Genomic DNA, 16,834 nt, shown 5'->3' with positions numbered 1-16,834 from the left:
CAGCAGATTCCAGTGCTGTGGGATGCTTTATATTGTATAAGTTACAGTATAGCTCTCCTGACATGGAAGGGGAGGGTTGTTTTCAAATGATACTGCTTTTAAGCTTATTTTTGAAAGTATAAATGCATGGCTCCTTTCTATCTCCATTTTGTAGGTAGATTATAATGACTGTTGTGTCTTGAAGGCAAGTCATAACTGTCATGATGTGTTTCGCAGAAGTACAAAAATAAGATGGCTTTTAAGAGGTGTAATTACACATAGATGTGGCTTAGGAAATATTATCATGAAATACTAACACTATACCTAGGCTAGGGGAAGAGGAAAGTGGCCAGTGGCGTGTTGATGGGAGAAAGGATAGGGATAACTGGTGGTTCTAATTTTGGAGGAAGGAAAAGAACCCTGCTTTAGCACCTTGTACAGATTAATAGTAGTAGAGCTATTCTGTAGCTGAGGACTTCTTGCTGAACTTGGAAATAACTTTTTTTTTGGTCCTAAATTCAGGCTGTGAAAACAAATTGTGAAGTCAAGGAGCTGCCTTGATCTTGCTGGCATTCTGCGGGCCATGTGTGTGGAAGAGTGTTTGTAATAAGTTGAGAAAGTCTTTAGACTGGCAGACTGTAGATATGTTCGTGTTACGAGCAGAAGTTGCTTTCTCTCACATGTGCACATTAATAATAATATACTTTTAGAGCAACACCGAAACATACGGGAACTGAAACATTTCTCCTTGAAGCCAGTGCCACATATGTACCTCTGACCATTGGCAATGTCTTTTCAGCACATCCATGCTATGTTTTTGTTTCCTTTGTATTTGCCATGTTAGGTTTGACCATGTTGTAGCAACTATTTGAAAAGACAGAAATATTCTTTTTAGTTTAATTCCATGAAGTGTACAACTGTTCTAGATTAATCAAATAAATTGGAATAGCTCAGCATCTGTTTGCACCATGTCTGTCCATTAGAAAAACAGGGCATATCTCCTGGTATGACTTCTTCTATGAGTACTGGTTCTTTGACTATTCCTAGTAGAAAGTAGGCCCTGAGTAAGTGCTGTTAGTTTTTAATACTTTAACCTTTATGTTTCAGGTTACTGTTAACAATGTTTGCTGAAGCAGAGATTTATTAATCTACCTTCCTATTGTGAATGTGACAAAATCACAATTTTGCCATTTTTTTATCATAGCACTCCACCACCAATCCCTCAACCCAGGAGCTATTCCTCTCTAAGCCTTCTGAACTAATTTAAAAACTAATGAGTGTTGCTGCACTAGCAGAGAACTCTTTCTAGAAGTGTTTTCTGCACTTAAGTGACTGTTACTAAAGGGCTTTTTTAATTATCTGAAACCGTGTTTCATGTGCAGTATTGCCAGTTTGATATTGTAACTTGTGAGCATAGTATAATTAATCTCTGCAAGTGAAAAAGGACCTTTTCTGGAGGCGAAAAGGGAGGCATTTAATAAATATTCACAATCTGCAAACCCCAAAGTACTATAATTTAGTAAGATCCTGCTCCTCCCACTTTAAACTGGTTTTTGTCATTTCTTTTATGGAGTGTTGAGGTGTATGAATATTTTTAAAGCCTGCCAAAATTTATACTCACAACCATGTTGGCAGTGTATAGCAATCTGTATTTTTAAACTCTTAAGTTTATTAATATAGCCTAGACAACTAATTGTGCATGTATTTAAACAATATATTAATTCAAATTGAGAGGATTCAAAATCTTGCCCCCACCCCAGTTTGTCTTCACTCTTCCTGCTGTATTCCTTAAAATTTTGTATTTTGGAATGTGGTTTTAATTTTGGAAGTAAGCCTGACATCTGTCTCAACTAAATTAACTTGTGTAAAGAATGACATAACAGATATGTGGATGAATGACTCAACACAGCATTTGTGAGAGGAGGTCACGTTGCACAACAAAGACAAGTCTATTGTCTTTTCAGATTTCCAGAAAACATTTTTCAGGCTTATTACTGGCCTCTCACAGGAATCCGTTTCTGCTGAGGCCACACTCTCAAATTACTCATCCCAATGCTGAAAAATCAAATTACTAGAGTGAAGTTTGGCAGTCCAAATAAGTTACCGGGGGGGGGGGGGGTAGCTTTGACAATGGCAAACTGCAAACAGTTCCACAAACCCAGAAGGATTCCCCAAAAGGCAATAATTGCACTTAGAAATAGCAAATGTTCCTAATTTAAACTAGCACTTGGTGAAATGGGACATATAATTCTGAGTTAATACAGAACGGGCAGACTTGAGCTCATAGTGAGTAGTAAAGGTTGGCAACTTCCCAGAAAAATATATGGAGGTCCATAAAAAGTGGCATGGATGGGATGCACAAGGATTTATTGTTCCTTGTGGGGAGTGATATCCTTTGTAAGGAGGGGGTGGAGATAGCAAATTACTAGGCAGCATGTTCAAACAAAAGAAGGTGGTTCATAACAAAACGTGTAGCTGAGCTGCACGGGTGCCAGAAGTGTGGTGGATGCCAAAGGCTTCCACAGGAAGCACAGAGATAAGAAATGAAGGAAAAATTATTTGAGCTTTATCAAATTAAAAGACACCAGTGCTGGCTGTAAAATGCACAGATGTATAAAATACTGGAGATTTAGAAGAACATTCTAGAAATATCACTATATTGTTTCATGTTACACATACAAAAAGCTAGATTTGTTAAAAATTGAATTAATTTTTCTTTCCCCACTCTTAGCACAGGTGCTAATAGTCACTGAAATTAAAAGTGTTAATATTGCTGAGGGTTTGCCAGTACTTGAGTCAAGAGTTTCATGTTTTGGCATAGCACACTTTAATAATTAATCACTCTTGACACTTTAAATTGCTAATGATATTGGATAGGAACCTTTTCAGTGAACTTTAAATAAAGGAAAACACTGTTCTAAGACATGAGTCAGCTTTTGAAGCAATGCTCCAAGAAACCTACAGCTCAAATCAGAATGTTACTTTAGTCAAACCTATATGTATTCTCAAATGCCAAGCTTGGTATGCAAGGGATGGGGGGAAATTGTAAAAACTATTAAGTGCACCAACAAGCATTGATTCTGAAGTATCCTATTTCGGACTCTTCTGGCCAGCATATAAGCCATGTCTAAAAGCCTGGGCTAGACAAGTGAGAACTTATTTTGGCACACACTGCAAAGGGTTTGGCCGTAAGCCAGTTGTGGTTCTTAAACCATATGGCCACATAAGCTCAGTCACAGAGCTGTGCTAATAAGGTTGTCATTCACATCCACAGCAGTTCTCCCTGCAGTGGCATCCTGGAAACTCATACAAAGTTATTCATCCTCTGATCACTCTTCTCATTCTGCTCTTGCTGCCCAGCCCCGAGATGCTACTCCATTCTCTAATGTAATCTCTTTTCCTTTCATTTGTGTGCACATTCATTGGCATTGTTAGATATTAAAAAGCATGCCGTTTAAATGGGCCAACTGTGCATTACACAGAGGAGATACAGGCTGCCTGTGCTTTATATCATACTATTCTGAAATGATGGGTAATAAGCCATTGTGGTTAATAGTCCACAAATCTTATTAGCAGTATGTTCTTTTTTGTTTTCTTCCAGATCATTGCTTAAGATTTTAAGTGTTGAACTGGAAAGGAAGCTCTGTAGATGTAGATAGTCTACTGGAAATTTCATGTTGACTGATTTCTTTTGCATTCTTTTCAGTTAATAGTAGGCTATTTTATGTGTTCTCTATTAATCCCGTGGAGTAAATGATGCCATGAGTAAAGACGAGAGAGAAAAGTGAAGGGTTAACAACAGAAGTAAAATGGAGCATAGATTAGTACTTGCTCTGGAGGTTTTGGTAGAGACTAATAATTCTTCATTTTGGTAGGCTTGTACATCTGCTTATCTCTTTTATCATCAAAATTACTCCCTTTGAGCTTATGATTTATGAGTTTCAAGTTAATTTTCTCTTGAGTATATATATATATTTTTTTTTTTTTTAATTATCTGCAAAATATATCTATATTTACCTGAGGTGTATGAATTTGCTCCAAGTATTTTTTGTGATGTCTTCCTCCTGCCTAGGGCAACTATGAAACTCTACCATGGTGACTGCAACTTTTCTGGCACTCTTTGTAACACAGTGCTCACTGTTAGTCAGATTTATAGCAGTACTGTAGGTGTATAAGAAAACAGTTCTCTTGTCCAAATATTCTGTGTCATGAGTGTGTACTGTAATTGCCTGGCAATCGTCTTTGCTTCTTGTAGACCATGACTACTGTGTAATTCCTTGGGAATGTCATGTAGGAATGAACAAGAATGATAACTGTATTTAATAATTTATGTGCTGTGCTTTGAGAAGCATAGCTTATATAGGCTTGTGAAATGTTTGGTCTTATCCCATAATAAGAAATGTTCTTTTAATTTCTTTGCCTTCCTTCTCCCCCCCCCCCACTGTCTGACTGGTTATTAATGAACTGTTCAGTGTCACAATTTCCATACTACTCTCAAGTTTAAGTTATCCTGTTGGCTGACTTAGTGTAAACTGCAGTTGTTCACAAGTTGTTATTCTGACCTCTAAACTGAGTCTTTCTCTGTTCTTTTGTCTTTTATCAAGAACTTTGAAGTACAGCTGTTTGAGACAAACCTGACTAATTGTCACATTAATTGTTTTATTCTGTTTTCTGGAGCCTTCAGAATAATAGCAAAAGTTATTTCAAATAAATTAAGATCTACTTGAGATTCTAGCATTTTTTTCTGTCTGTCTACAAGGAGAAGTCTGTGCTTTAAGCAGACCCCATAGGCCAGACTCAGGAAAAAAAAATCATAGTACGTGACTCCAAGGGCGATTCCTCAATAAGGTTTCTCTGTATTTTCTCCGTTTTCTTCTGACTTAGTAGTGAGTTGCAGCTCAAGTACTAATCCTTAAAATTGAAAGCTCAACTGTTTAGTGGTGGTGTTAGTTGTATTACAAGAGGATTATCACAAAGAATGTCTTTGCATGGTGAGCCTATGACAATCCACTGAAGCAAATCAGGTCATAGATGATTTTTCTGTAAGTAGAGCTCAGTTGTAAAGGTTCACTAGGAACTGCTTTTGTTGTATGGAGTTACCAGACATCTCCAGAGCTTTTGCAATAGTGTTCTTGAGCAGATGTCCTCCAGCAGTTTTCCACTCTCCCTTTCTCATAAACTCAGGAAAAATGTAAGTCGCTTAGCCAAGTTTAAAGGAATACTTTTCCTTTAATATTAGAGAAAGACAGCCAAGTTCCAAATAAGCTCTGGGAGGATATGATGTTGTTTTTACCAAAGTATGCTGCAGTTTTATTAGCGGAATATCTGGGGGAAAATTTAGAGATTACTTCCTTCAGAGTAGGAAAGTGACATTCCAAAAATGGGTGGTATAAGCAACTGCTAAAATAGAGAAAGCATCTGATTCTGTAAAATGTACTAAGTAATTGTTGTAATAACCTAAAATATTATTTTGTTTAAGATGGTGGAAATGGAAAATTATTTTCTACCTGGAAGCTTAATTTAAGACAGTGGTGTCAATCCTGCTATGTAGAGCTCTCCAGTCACCTCTGTGTTTCATGTGGAAGCGGAAACCCATGATGGCAGTGAACACAAGAATTGACTGATACAGTAGATTTCTTTCTTAAATATGAAAAATTGAGTTCTGATATTTGATAACTTTATAAAATAAAATTTACTTTTTGTCAGGTATTTCAGAGACAAGATGATAATCAAGTTCTTTAATTAATTGTAGCTACTATCTTGTTATTCCCCTGGTGCAATCAATTCCTGAATGAGTAGTCAGCTATTCACCTGACTCATTAGCCCTTCTGAGGGAGACAGGGATTGGATTGAATGACTTTCTCTGTTGATTGCAACCTAAATTATTTTGTAATTCTAAATGTTTACTGCTGTATCAGAGTCTTCTCTAAAATATAACAGTGTTTTTCCATTCATTATGAAAACTGTGGGAGCCGAGTTTGGAAACATAAATTTTAGTAGCGTGGTCAAAATTGAATTTTTGACATTATTCAGTAAATAGGAATTGAAACTTTTCCTAGACAAAAGTGGTGTTTTGAAAAGGTCAAGGTAAATTTGAAGTAAGCATGGGAAAGTATTTTGAGTGACTGTGTTTTCTTGAACTCCACTCTCCACATTAACCTTTCGGTACAGAGTGATGAACATTTAATCCATTCAAAAGCGAACATACTGATGATATTTCACCTTGTAGTGTTAGGTCAAGGCTAGCTCTTACTTATCTCTATAACAGAGGTAGAAGGGTGCTGCTTCTGCAGACCACCAGAATTTGCTCTAAAAACCAGTGCCTTGCAAGCACCTCCTGAGCTGACAACCCCATGTGTGCAGGTTTGCCTTTGCCTCCCCCAGTGCTGCCTTGTGCAGGTTACACGGTGGTGCACAGTATCAGAAAAATTGTTTTCTACAGACTGTACTTCTTAAAGGGCTTTCCTAACTGAAATGGGATTAGTACATCCCAGCTTCTTAAAGCTTTATGTATATTACTGAGTATAAAAACAAAAAAGCAACTGATGGTTTTCATTCCAAACTGGAAGAAACAGGAATTTCTCAGTTACTGAGATTTACTGTGTTTTATGTCATTTTACAGTGAACTGTTTTATCAGTGGTTTAAAATGCAAAATTATGGCTGAAAATACAGTGCATCAGAACAGCTCTTCAAAAGTTCATTACTGGAAGAAATACTTAAATGTTATGATGCTGGGTTGTGGCATGGGAATCAAAGTAAAGGCTGTGAATTACTAGTTACCACTTGAATGCTTATGCACCCAGTTTTTAATTGGATTAATTGTAATTGGATTTTGAAATTAAAATTAATTTAAATTAATTAGATCTAATGGAAGAGTCTTCTGTTGGAAAGTAAATCACTGGCTTTTCATGTATTTCAGGTAACATACAAGGAGCAACAATCGTGGATGCCCTTGATACTCTCTATATCATGGAAATGAAAGAGGAGTTCAAAGAAGCCAAGGAGTGGGTTGAAAAAAACTTGGATTTCAATGTGGTAAGGAGTGTTGCTGATTAACATTTAATGCTCTGTTTAGTCTCCAGAGGCCAACTGAGGACTGGGTTCTAGTATTACAAGCATGATGCAAGGCTAAAGAATTTAGATCATTGATAGATAAAACAAGGCAGGAAGCTGGAAAGGAGGAAATTTACTGCTCTGCTTATATGCTCTTTTTCAATCAGAGAGATTTAGGTAGATGGAAGGCATTAAGCTGGACTGAAGGAAGGGAAAAGGAAATAGAGTATTTGCCATTATAAAGTAAAAAACAGCCTTTTCAGCTTTTCTGGATAGAAGAACTGGGACCCTTCAAGTATTAACTTTTTCATTATGTAAACCCTTTACACTTCCCCTTTGTGAAATCTTCCACGAGTTTTACTTGTGTTTAGAGAAAGGTACATGCCATACATACTACTTAGGTTCGTTGGCTATTCCAGTAAAGTTGAATATCACGAGTTAGGCTGAACTATTGGCACAGCTGAATTGCTTTAGTCTTATGGAGCATCAGGTCACATCATTCTCAAGTGCATGCACAAATCACCGTATTAAGTGTCAAATATGCAGTTGGGGGAAAAGTTCATTACTGAAGCTTTTATTTTGGAAAGGCCCTGAACTGGCAGGAACCTCTTCAATTAAATTGAGAAGTCCTGGGTTTGGTCTTTTTTTCTTTTTTTTTTTTTTTTTTCTTTTTGTTTTTGGGCCAGAGGATTGATTGTTGGGTATGGAGAGCTGATGAAGCACCTCTGAACAGTGTAGTAAAGTAGGCACAGTACACTGAGCACTTAAAAGCTCTTGTAGTTGACATGCTTAATGTTAGAAACACTTTCTGAAAACAAAGTACTCTTTCTAATAAGTTATGCAAAAGTCACGTTTAATTAGGTTCTCTTCCATGCTTGAGAATTAATTATCCTTTCAAGAAGGAGTTAATGAGTGGATATTACATAGTTTATATAAGCAGTAATTTAGTATGCATTTATATTTACATTTACAATGTAAATAGAGCATATTAAACAGTGCTTCTGCATAGTGTCAGAAGCCTGAATGAATACTAACTTCATTTTGTGCATAAGGATTTTTTTTCCTACAGGTGTTTTCATAATACTAAATTCCTGTCTTATTAGCTTGGTATTATCAAGATGTTTAAAAAACAAGGATAAAACAACAGAAAATAACCCGCTCCACTTAAAAGGATGATCTGAGCTCTGCTTGGAGGAGTGTTGTAAAGTATTGTAGAGTGATTTACATTATTAACACGAAAATCTTTGGGTTTACATAAATCTTGCTATATCTGATACTGGAAACTTATACATGGTATTGCCTACATTTCCTCTTTTTAATGCACCTATTTTTTTCTCACTAATGCTTGTAAGCTAAGAAAATGTCAGAAATTTTGTATTCCATCAGTTGATCAATGCAGCAGTCGATCAGATTTACCAAAGCTAGTTTACAGATAACGCTGACCTGTGGCAGTAACAGTATATTGTTACTGATATTTCTGTAAATAGCAGCCTGGAGTTCAACACCTCACAAAATTATTTTCATAATACTTCATAATCATATGTAATCGAATTTTACATTGGCATCAGCAGCAGGTAGATGGATTTTCCCAAACTGGAACAAGGAAATTAAAATAAATAACTGCAACACCAAATTTAATAATGAATGTCCATTTGTTTAATGGCAGGATTGTTGAAAGCTACTCAACTTGCACTTTTGTTTAGTTTTCCACTTTAGGTTTTACATTCAAATGCTGTTTTGTATTTGTATTACAGTTTAAAGAACAGCAGTTCTCTTTTGTGTTTAAGCGTTTATCATGTAGCAGGCTTTACATGATGTTTTCTGCAATAATGTTATGTTTATGTACACTATTACTTGCTCCTGTTTCAGAAACCTTTGTCCCATGAAAGTGATTTATTAAGAATAACTGACACACTGACATATCCTTATGAGTTATTTCTTATGAGTAGTATAAACTTGTGTTTGATGTTTCTGGTCATTTCCTGGGCAGCAACTGCCTAATCAGCATATTTGGCCTTTATTTGCACAAATAGAATTAGTTTTTCTCTCCATTTATTCTTAGAACAATGTCTTTCAAATTTTCTATTTTCTTTAAGATGTTCTTTACAAAAATAGCTGTGACTGTATTCTGTAGCAGAATCTTTTCTCCTTATGTTCTATGTCAATGCAGCTAGGTATAGGAAAATTTTACAAACTCTAGAAGATACTCATCAAACTATTTGGCCAGCACTCACACCATTCTCAACACCTGATCATAAAAGGTTCCTAATGTCACTTTGTAAAGTAGGCACTAGTTCATCCACATGAAAGGATTTATGGAGTAAAGATGACTTAACGGGAAATGGCAGCATCTCTTCATGCAGTCCCACAGTTCAATGAATTAGATGTCAGGGTTGCTCTTCTTTACTTTTCCAAAGATAGATTTTGATTTTGAAGGAAAATTCTAGTTAAGTCAGCAGCACCTTTCTTGGCAAACTTGTGCATTTTAGCGAGCTTGTCAGTGGATATGTTTAGATGCTTCCCCTTTTAGAGTATAACACAGGCTGTGTTCATTACAGCTGTAGCTGGTAGCCCTGTGATTTTATAACTGAGATATCCACGTTGCAATGCTGACATTTTTTGTATTTGAAACCTTGCTGAAGTTTCAGCTAAACTGAGCCATTCCTTCAGGAATTAAGTTGCATTTTCTGATCCTGTCAATATTTTAAGAGATGTAGACTTACTTGTACCTTTGGAAAGAGCTGGCATTTGCAGTGGCTAAATCTATGGTCTTTGCACCATGGATATGTGCTCTGTACTCTGTTAAGTCACTTCGTCTCTCTTCATGCTCTTCTAATTAATATAGCCGAGGCTTGGTCTGACCTCCCCACACATGCTGCTGCCCACACGCCCCTTCACAGTGCACAACCCACGGCTGCAACAGCTGGGCTGGGCTGTGTATCAGCAGGTTACAAGGGAGGAAAAGGGAACCAGTCTTTCATGGGATCTTTAGGGAGCTTGGCTGTTTCCTAGCTACAACTATGCACTGCTGCCTGCTTCTCTGCTCTTATTTTTTATTATTTCTTTCAGGAGCTGCACACACATAGAGAGCTTTCTGAAAGAGTTTCTGTACCATCACCCCACTTCTGCTTCACACTAGGGAGGAAAAAGCTATCGGTCTCTGCAGTGCAAGAGCCAAATCACACTGAATACATGCTTGGGAAGAGAGAGGGGAAACGTGATCTTAATGAGGCAAATGAAGGGATCAGGTATAGGGGAGTAGTGGTGCAGGAGCTGAGCCACATAGCTCAGCAGTGAAAGTTTGGGAGTTGTTAAGTATTGGAATTGATGATGCTTTGCTTCTCTGCCCAGACACACCCCAGTATGTTTAGGATGAATGACCAAGTGATCCATCCCCCTCTTCTTCAGCCTGGCTAAACTCCTTCCCTGCAAAAGGGCAGTCTTGCTCCTATTGCCTACTGGGAGCATTCTTTGGCCTTTATGGTGTCCTAAGGCATGTCTGGACATTGACTGGAACAACAGGGGCTGACACCAAGACCAGAAGGTGCTAACAGTCAAATTGTACATTGAACAGAGCCTGAGTTCATACCCTGACCCACTGATCAGCTGTCTGACGTAAGTGTAGCCAGACAGGATCAGAATGGGAATGAGATATGGAGCAGAAATCCACGCACTTGATGGGATAAGAGGGAAACTGGGAAAGTATGAAGAGCATGTCATTATTTGCTCCTGAAGACAGGTACTAATGAGTTGAGGAACTGCATAAAGAGAAGGGAATGAGTAAGAAGGTGAGTGTACCTGCGGTCTTGTGTCCTACCAATGCTCTTAAGCAAAGCTGTTTCAGAGGTCAGTCAGTCACTGTATCTGATTTTATAAGCCAGTTTGGAAGCTTGAAGGCTAACTTACCAGTTCTGATATTCATCTTTGTGCTTAGCTCACCAAATCTGAGTATCCTTTAAAGATGTTTTGTCAGTAGCTTCATGCAATGTAGAAGTTTTGTGAGTGATACTTCTACTATTTGGGAAGAGAACTGGAAAAAGCAGAGAAACTTGAAGTTATGTTTTTTCTCTGCTGTCATGTATAGACTAACATACCCCCTTCCCAAGATCCCAGAGTAGCAAATATTATTTGCAGCTATAATTAATAAGGCTTCCAGCATTTATCATTGGCTCAGCTCTGTCTGTGGTGTAGCAGTCAGTAACAGGACAGACTTTCAGACTTAAGTTTGCTTATTTCAAACTTCAGCAATTTCAAATCTAACTCCTACGACTCTCAAACTGTAGGAATTATGATTGACTTGTAATTGTATTTAGCGGTCCACAATCTAATGTTCTCACTTGGAACATTATGGTTTTTTGGCTCTTTATTCTTCATGTTTTTTCCTCTTCAAGTGAGAAAATCAGAAAGTTTCCTAACACAACGATTTGGAACAACTTTCCCATTAAAAAAAAAAAAAAAAAAAAGTCGTGGGAGGTGTGAGTAAACGTATAATGGGTTGGAGAAAAATCTTAAGAAAGCCAGCAGCTGAAAATGGTTCTTTAGTTTGTGGGACTATTTGATTACTAGTTTGCCACATAACTTATTAGTACACTCTAAATGCCAGACTTCAAAGTGACTTGATTTTGTTTTGATTATGTGTAAGAACCTATTTTGATGGGCTAAAAGGACGTCCTGCAAATTCATTACTAAATGCAGTTCTTTTGCTGCTAGAGTTCATTAATGCCTTCAGTAGCACTTTATTTTTGTGCCTGTTGAAGATCTTGCAGTTTACCATGTGGGGACTTCAGCAAGGTTAAATAACATGTTATGCAATAACCAGCCTTTGACACTTGTGATAAAAAGGTTGCTAAGATTGTTTTCCATGTCTTTGGGAACTGAATATTTTAGCAAACTTGTCAGTAAGCTTCATTTGTGGAATATGAATGAAACTTTTTGCCCACAATGGCAAGTAATTAAAATCTTGTTTAATTACAATAGTTGAAAGTAAGCTACTGTAGTACTATCCATGGCTCTATCATACTTCCTGTGCTGCTTGAAAATGCTAGGATTTGTTGCTGTTCCCAACCTTTGTGCTTCAACAGGGGAACGTTATTATTTAATAGTAATAATAATTGCAAGTTCATCTCATTTCACAGGAAATGTGGGCCCTTTGTGTCCACTTTTTAGTGTAGAATTATGTATGTTATTCAGCATTGTTCAATATAGGGTCCCTGGTGTCTCCTTATTAAACTGCAGGATATGGGCTGCTTGCCATGGTGTGTGTGCGTGGGGGGAGCCTCTATATTCCTGGTACATAGGAGCAATAGATGGAAATGCAGATGAGGTGACTGAAGTTCTATACACTCTTGATGATACAAGAACAGGAGAACCAAAGGGAAGGAATCTTTGTGATAGAGAAAACTGAAACAAATTATTTGATAGGATTTGTGGCATTATTTTTTGTTATCTTTATAAAAACTGAGAGAGTAAGCTCTTTATCAAGTATCAGTTAGGGTGACTTGATTATTGGGAATACATTCATCTGTGTAAAGAGCTCACAGTACTTTCTCCAGTTGAATTTTGAATGGCAGAACATGTTACCAGTGCTGCTGGTGAGTGCCAGGTGGAACCTGACACTGGATAAATAAAATAGTGTTGTATTTCAAATGTTGTGTTAATCAGCGAGGATGACTTCCCATGGGAAAATACAGATGGAAATTGTTTTGGCCTTTGTCTGTGAATTGTGGAGAGGAAGATTATCAGGAACGAGATGCATTAAGGAAATGATCCAGAAGTATATGAATACTGATTTTTGGGAAGCTGGAGGGGTTCAGTAGGGAAAGGCCTCCAGGAGAGCTCAGCTGACTGTAGTTTCTTGTCTGAACAGTGCTTTCAATATTAAATTCAATAACAGCTGTTTGAAGCCGCAGTAGTTTACCAGTTGTAGTCTTAATCCTCTGGTTTATGAAAGGTTGAGGGAAGTCGAGTGGTGAGATGCAGCTGAGATCAGATTGGCCCTGTCATAGGTTTGTAAATAAAATAGAAATGCAGAGTGATACAGGCTAACTCATATAAGTCTTATATTTATTCTTTATTCTGCCTGCCCCCTCCCTATTTGGTTATATTTGTTGCTTTTTGAAGATGGGTCTTGCTAAGGCATTGTCACTCTCCCTTTCTTTAAAAGGCGTTAGGGTAATAGGTTTTCCAGTATATCTGCAATGTTCTCTAGCATCTTGAGTGTTTCTGAGCTATGGTTTTAGTACTGCTTAAAAAGCAATTTTAACATTACTTTGGTGTTATGTGTCTAGCCAGCAATGTAAAGGATGTTGTATGTCTTTAATTTCATCTTTAGAAGCTAATCAAGGAAACCAGATGAAATTCCTGAAACCTGTCACAGCTTTTCTCTTGCACCACATATTGGATTAATATGTTGCTTTTTGTTTTCTATTTTTTCACAAGTACAGTGAGCAGAAGTCACAATTCCTCTGAATCTTGTATAGTACTTGGACTATTCCATTTATGGTTCAAATAGTGAATGATAAATTACTGAATAAATATAAAGTGAAAGACCTAATTACTCACATTCAGCAATTAACATAAAAGCACTGGAATTAAAACAAAAACATGTTGTTCCCAATACACATAACACTTTTCCAAGTATCTAAAGACTTTCGGAATTATTTCTAAAAGGGAGGCCTGCAAATATCAGATCAAACTGATGTTTAGATGTTAGCACAGATGTGTACTAATAAAGGTGTTTCAGATATTCTCATAAACAGTATTTGGGGTACTAACTGGGGTACTATTTCAGGTACTACAGTAAAGATCATAAAATTAGAAATTGTATTTATCCAGGTGTTCAGAGCCATCTTTTACACTTGGTACCTTAAAAAAGGAACATCATAGTTGTTTTGAAATATACACATCCAATCACTTTGCCTTACAGGATTTCTATTAGATATAATGAAATTAATTCAACCACTTCTCAGACTTGCTATGTAAATGATACAATGCCTATTTGAAGGAGAAGGGTAAATTTGAAGGGTAAATTCTCACCTCTACAGATGGCGAAGTAGACATTTTTGGAAGTTCAGATGAAATATACAGGCTTATTTGTGCAAACTGTATGTGGATGATTTAAAATATGAAAAGAGGGTAATGATCAGGGTGTGGCATCTTCAATGTGTCATACACAAATTTTAAAAATCAGAACAGAAAGAAGGGTGAAGTTGGTGTAGCAGAAATCTTCTACTTTTAGGACAAGTTCATTTTTCTTAACAGACTACTTCTTCACACAAACTTCCCATATAGAGATGTTTTTTTACATAAAATTATAAAACTTTGTTTTGCCCATTACTGTTATTTGTGTGCTGAGAATAATACTAACCTGGTACAAGTTTAAGAGTAACTATGTATTAGGCATACAGCTTTCAAATCTACCATTAATGAAATGTCTGTCACGGTGTTTGTCTGCTTCAGTGGCATAGAAAACAGGGAGCAACTTCTTCCCTCCTATGTAAACTGACATCTGAATGTTTTAGCTGGAAAAGCACAAAACCTGGCTGAATGAAAAAAGCCTGCAAGTCTTTCAGAAGGAAATCCATCAACTCCACCATGCATTGATTTATATTAAATATAGCTGTAGTGTACTTCAGCAAATATAAAATGAAAAAGTGACTCAGTAGAAGCAAGAGCAACCCAGAACATGTGAAAGTCAAACTCCTTATGTATGTGCCCAAAATTTCGGGACACTGATTGTTACCATTTTTCTGCAGAAATACAAAAATATAAAAGGTAGTATTACATAAAAATGTAAAAATTAAGAAACTTCACTAGATCAGCTTTTTAACTGAATGCCTCAAGTGGACTAAATGCTATCTGTTGGGGTAAAATTGGAATTGACTTAATAAAGAACAAAACCATGTGAGACTCAGATTCCTCATTTATGCCTGAATTTCAAAAGGCAGGGAAGAATGTACTTCGAGTTTTGGGATAGATACCACCTGGACCTAGTCTTTATCATTGGTAAAAGATTTATCTGCACCAGCTTGGGACGGGCTGTCACTGTAATAGTGAAAGATTATCGGCTTCCTTGTGAATACACATAATGATTGCATTTTTGTCATGAGCAGAATGAGTAATTAACTTATTCTAATGTTACCTTATTTTTTGCAATAAGCTGCATTTAGACTGAAGTAGAAAACATTTGATAGGACATTCTGATCAATTCTGATCTGTCTGAGATTGTGTGAGGGGAGGTAGTGATTCAAGACCACTTTTTGGGCAAATGCTAAATCATTTGCAAGAAAGTACTTACATATGTGGATTTAGAGAAAGCCCTGTATCCAAACAGAAGAGATGAAAAGTTGACCAGGGTGAGGATAATGGAGAGGATATTTTATTAAAGTGAGGAAGAGAAAGAAATGCTTTAAATTCTTATGTTGGCCTTCCCAACTTCTTCTGTGCTTTGCTATTTACAGCTGTTGTGCGATAATACCTGTATGTGTGTGTGTATATATATATAAATAAAAACAAACCAAACAAACCTCTATAGAAATAAATCTATGTTTGTTTCAACAGAATGCTGAAATTTCCGTATTTGAAGTGAACATTCGTTTCGTCGGTGGACTGCTTTCAGCGTACTATCTTTCAGGAGAGGAAGTAAGATATTTCCACATGGTTTATCTGACATATCGTCATCTAGATAAGACATTAAATTTAAGTTTAAGAATTTTATTTATCCTAATTAAACCTGCTTAAAACTTTGAAAATGGCTTGTACAGCGGAGACCAGTCCAATGGGTCTTCTTGCTTCTGTTGCTTTGTATAAGTCCTAAAGCTATTATTTCATTTAAGTGTTAAATGATATTTGGGTTTTTTTACCTGAGTTGTAACCACACCCAGTACATCTTACTGGGCTTCATGCTAGAGTTATTATAGAATTATAGAGTTCCTCCTGTATGGTAGTGGTAGATTTGGTGCATCAGCTTCCTGCTTCCCAAATGTGTTTCAAGTATATCCTTGAACTCGTTTAAACTCTTGCTTCTGTTTGTCTACCTGAACCTTCAACTCACATGGAAAAGACATGTTAAGAATGAAAAGACAACTGTAAACCTATACTTGTGAATGTCTTTAAAGCATTAATAACCCATTAATCTCTATTACCTGTCATGCTTTCTGTAGAGAACAAAGATGCAGTCTTGTCTTAGATCTTTGTCTAAATGCAATTACTTCTGTAATATTTTTGGAGAAGGCCAAAAGAGTCACAGGTACCATTTTTAGTTACACACATTGCGATATTTTAAAGTTTTAGCTTGGTACTTGAAAAGTCTTTAATCTTACTAGTTTAAATTGTTGTTTCTGTTTCTAGATTATAGTAGTATTTTATTACAGGATTACACAAGTTAATACTCTTCAACCGTAAATTGAATTTATCATTCCTTAAATCCAAAGCAATTACTGGTGGAAACTCCACAAACCAAGGAAATTAATTTTTTTCATAAATAAATTTCCCAAATACTAGGTAGAGCTCTGTTTTGAACCTGTCAGTTTAAATTACTTAAATTCTATGGCTGTGCATTATGATTTTTGTTAAAATTTTTCATTATGTTAAAGCTGTCTTAGCAGGTGCTGTTGGGTCATGTACCTGACAAAGCAGTTGTAAGGAGACAATGTTCCTCTGACACATTTATGTCTTAACTAGACTTACCTGTTTATTTCCCATGGTCCTGTGCTAAGTGTAGATGGTATTGAAGAGACATTAATGTCTTAAAATACAAAGGTTTTAGTATTTTAATTTTCTTGTAATTTTTGGGGAGGAAAA

General features: G+C 36.6%; 1 protein-coding gene across 1 annotated transcript in view; it reads left to right on the top strand.

The window, feature by feature from the left end:
* The window catches only part of MAN1A1 (mannosidase alpha class 1A member 1), a 150,468-nt gene that overhangs the window by 49,179 nt on the left and 84,455 nt on the right, over positions 1 to 16,834 (top strand). Inside the window, exons 6-7 of the mRNA XM_042016271.1 lie at positions 6,900 to 7,015; positions 15,593 to 15,673. Of these exons, the coding sequence (XP_041872205.1) occupies positions 6,900 to 7,015; positions 15,593 to 15,673 (197 nt within the window). The remainder of the gene's footprint in view (positions 1 to 6,899; positions 7,016 to 15,592; positions 15,674 to 16,834) is intronic.

Source organism: Corvus kubaryi, unplaced genomic scaffold (genome assembly GCF_017639235.1).
Source record: "Corvus kubaryi isolate FWS band 111438036 unplaced genomic scaffold, C.kubaryi_AGA036_p1.0 split3-73, whole genome shotgun sequence".
NCBI lineage: Eukaryota > Metazoa > Chordata > Aves > Passeriformes > Corvidae > Corvus > Corvus kubaryi.
This window is presented reverse-complemented; position numbering and strand designations above follow the sequence as displayed.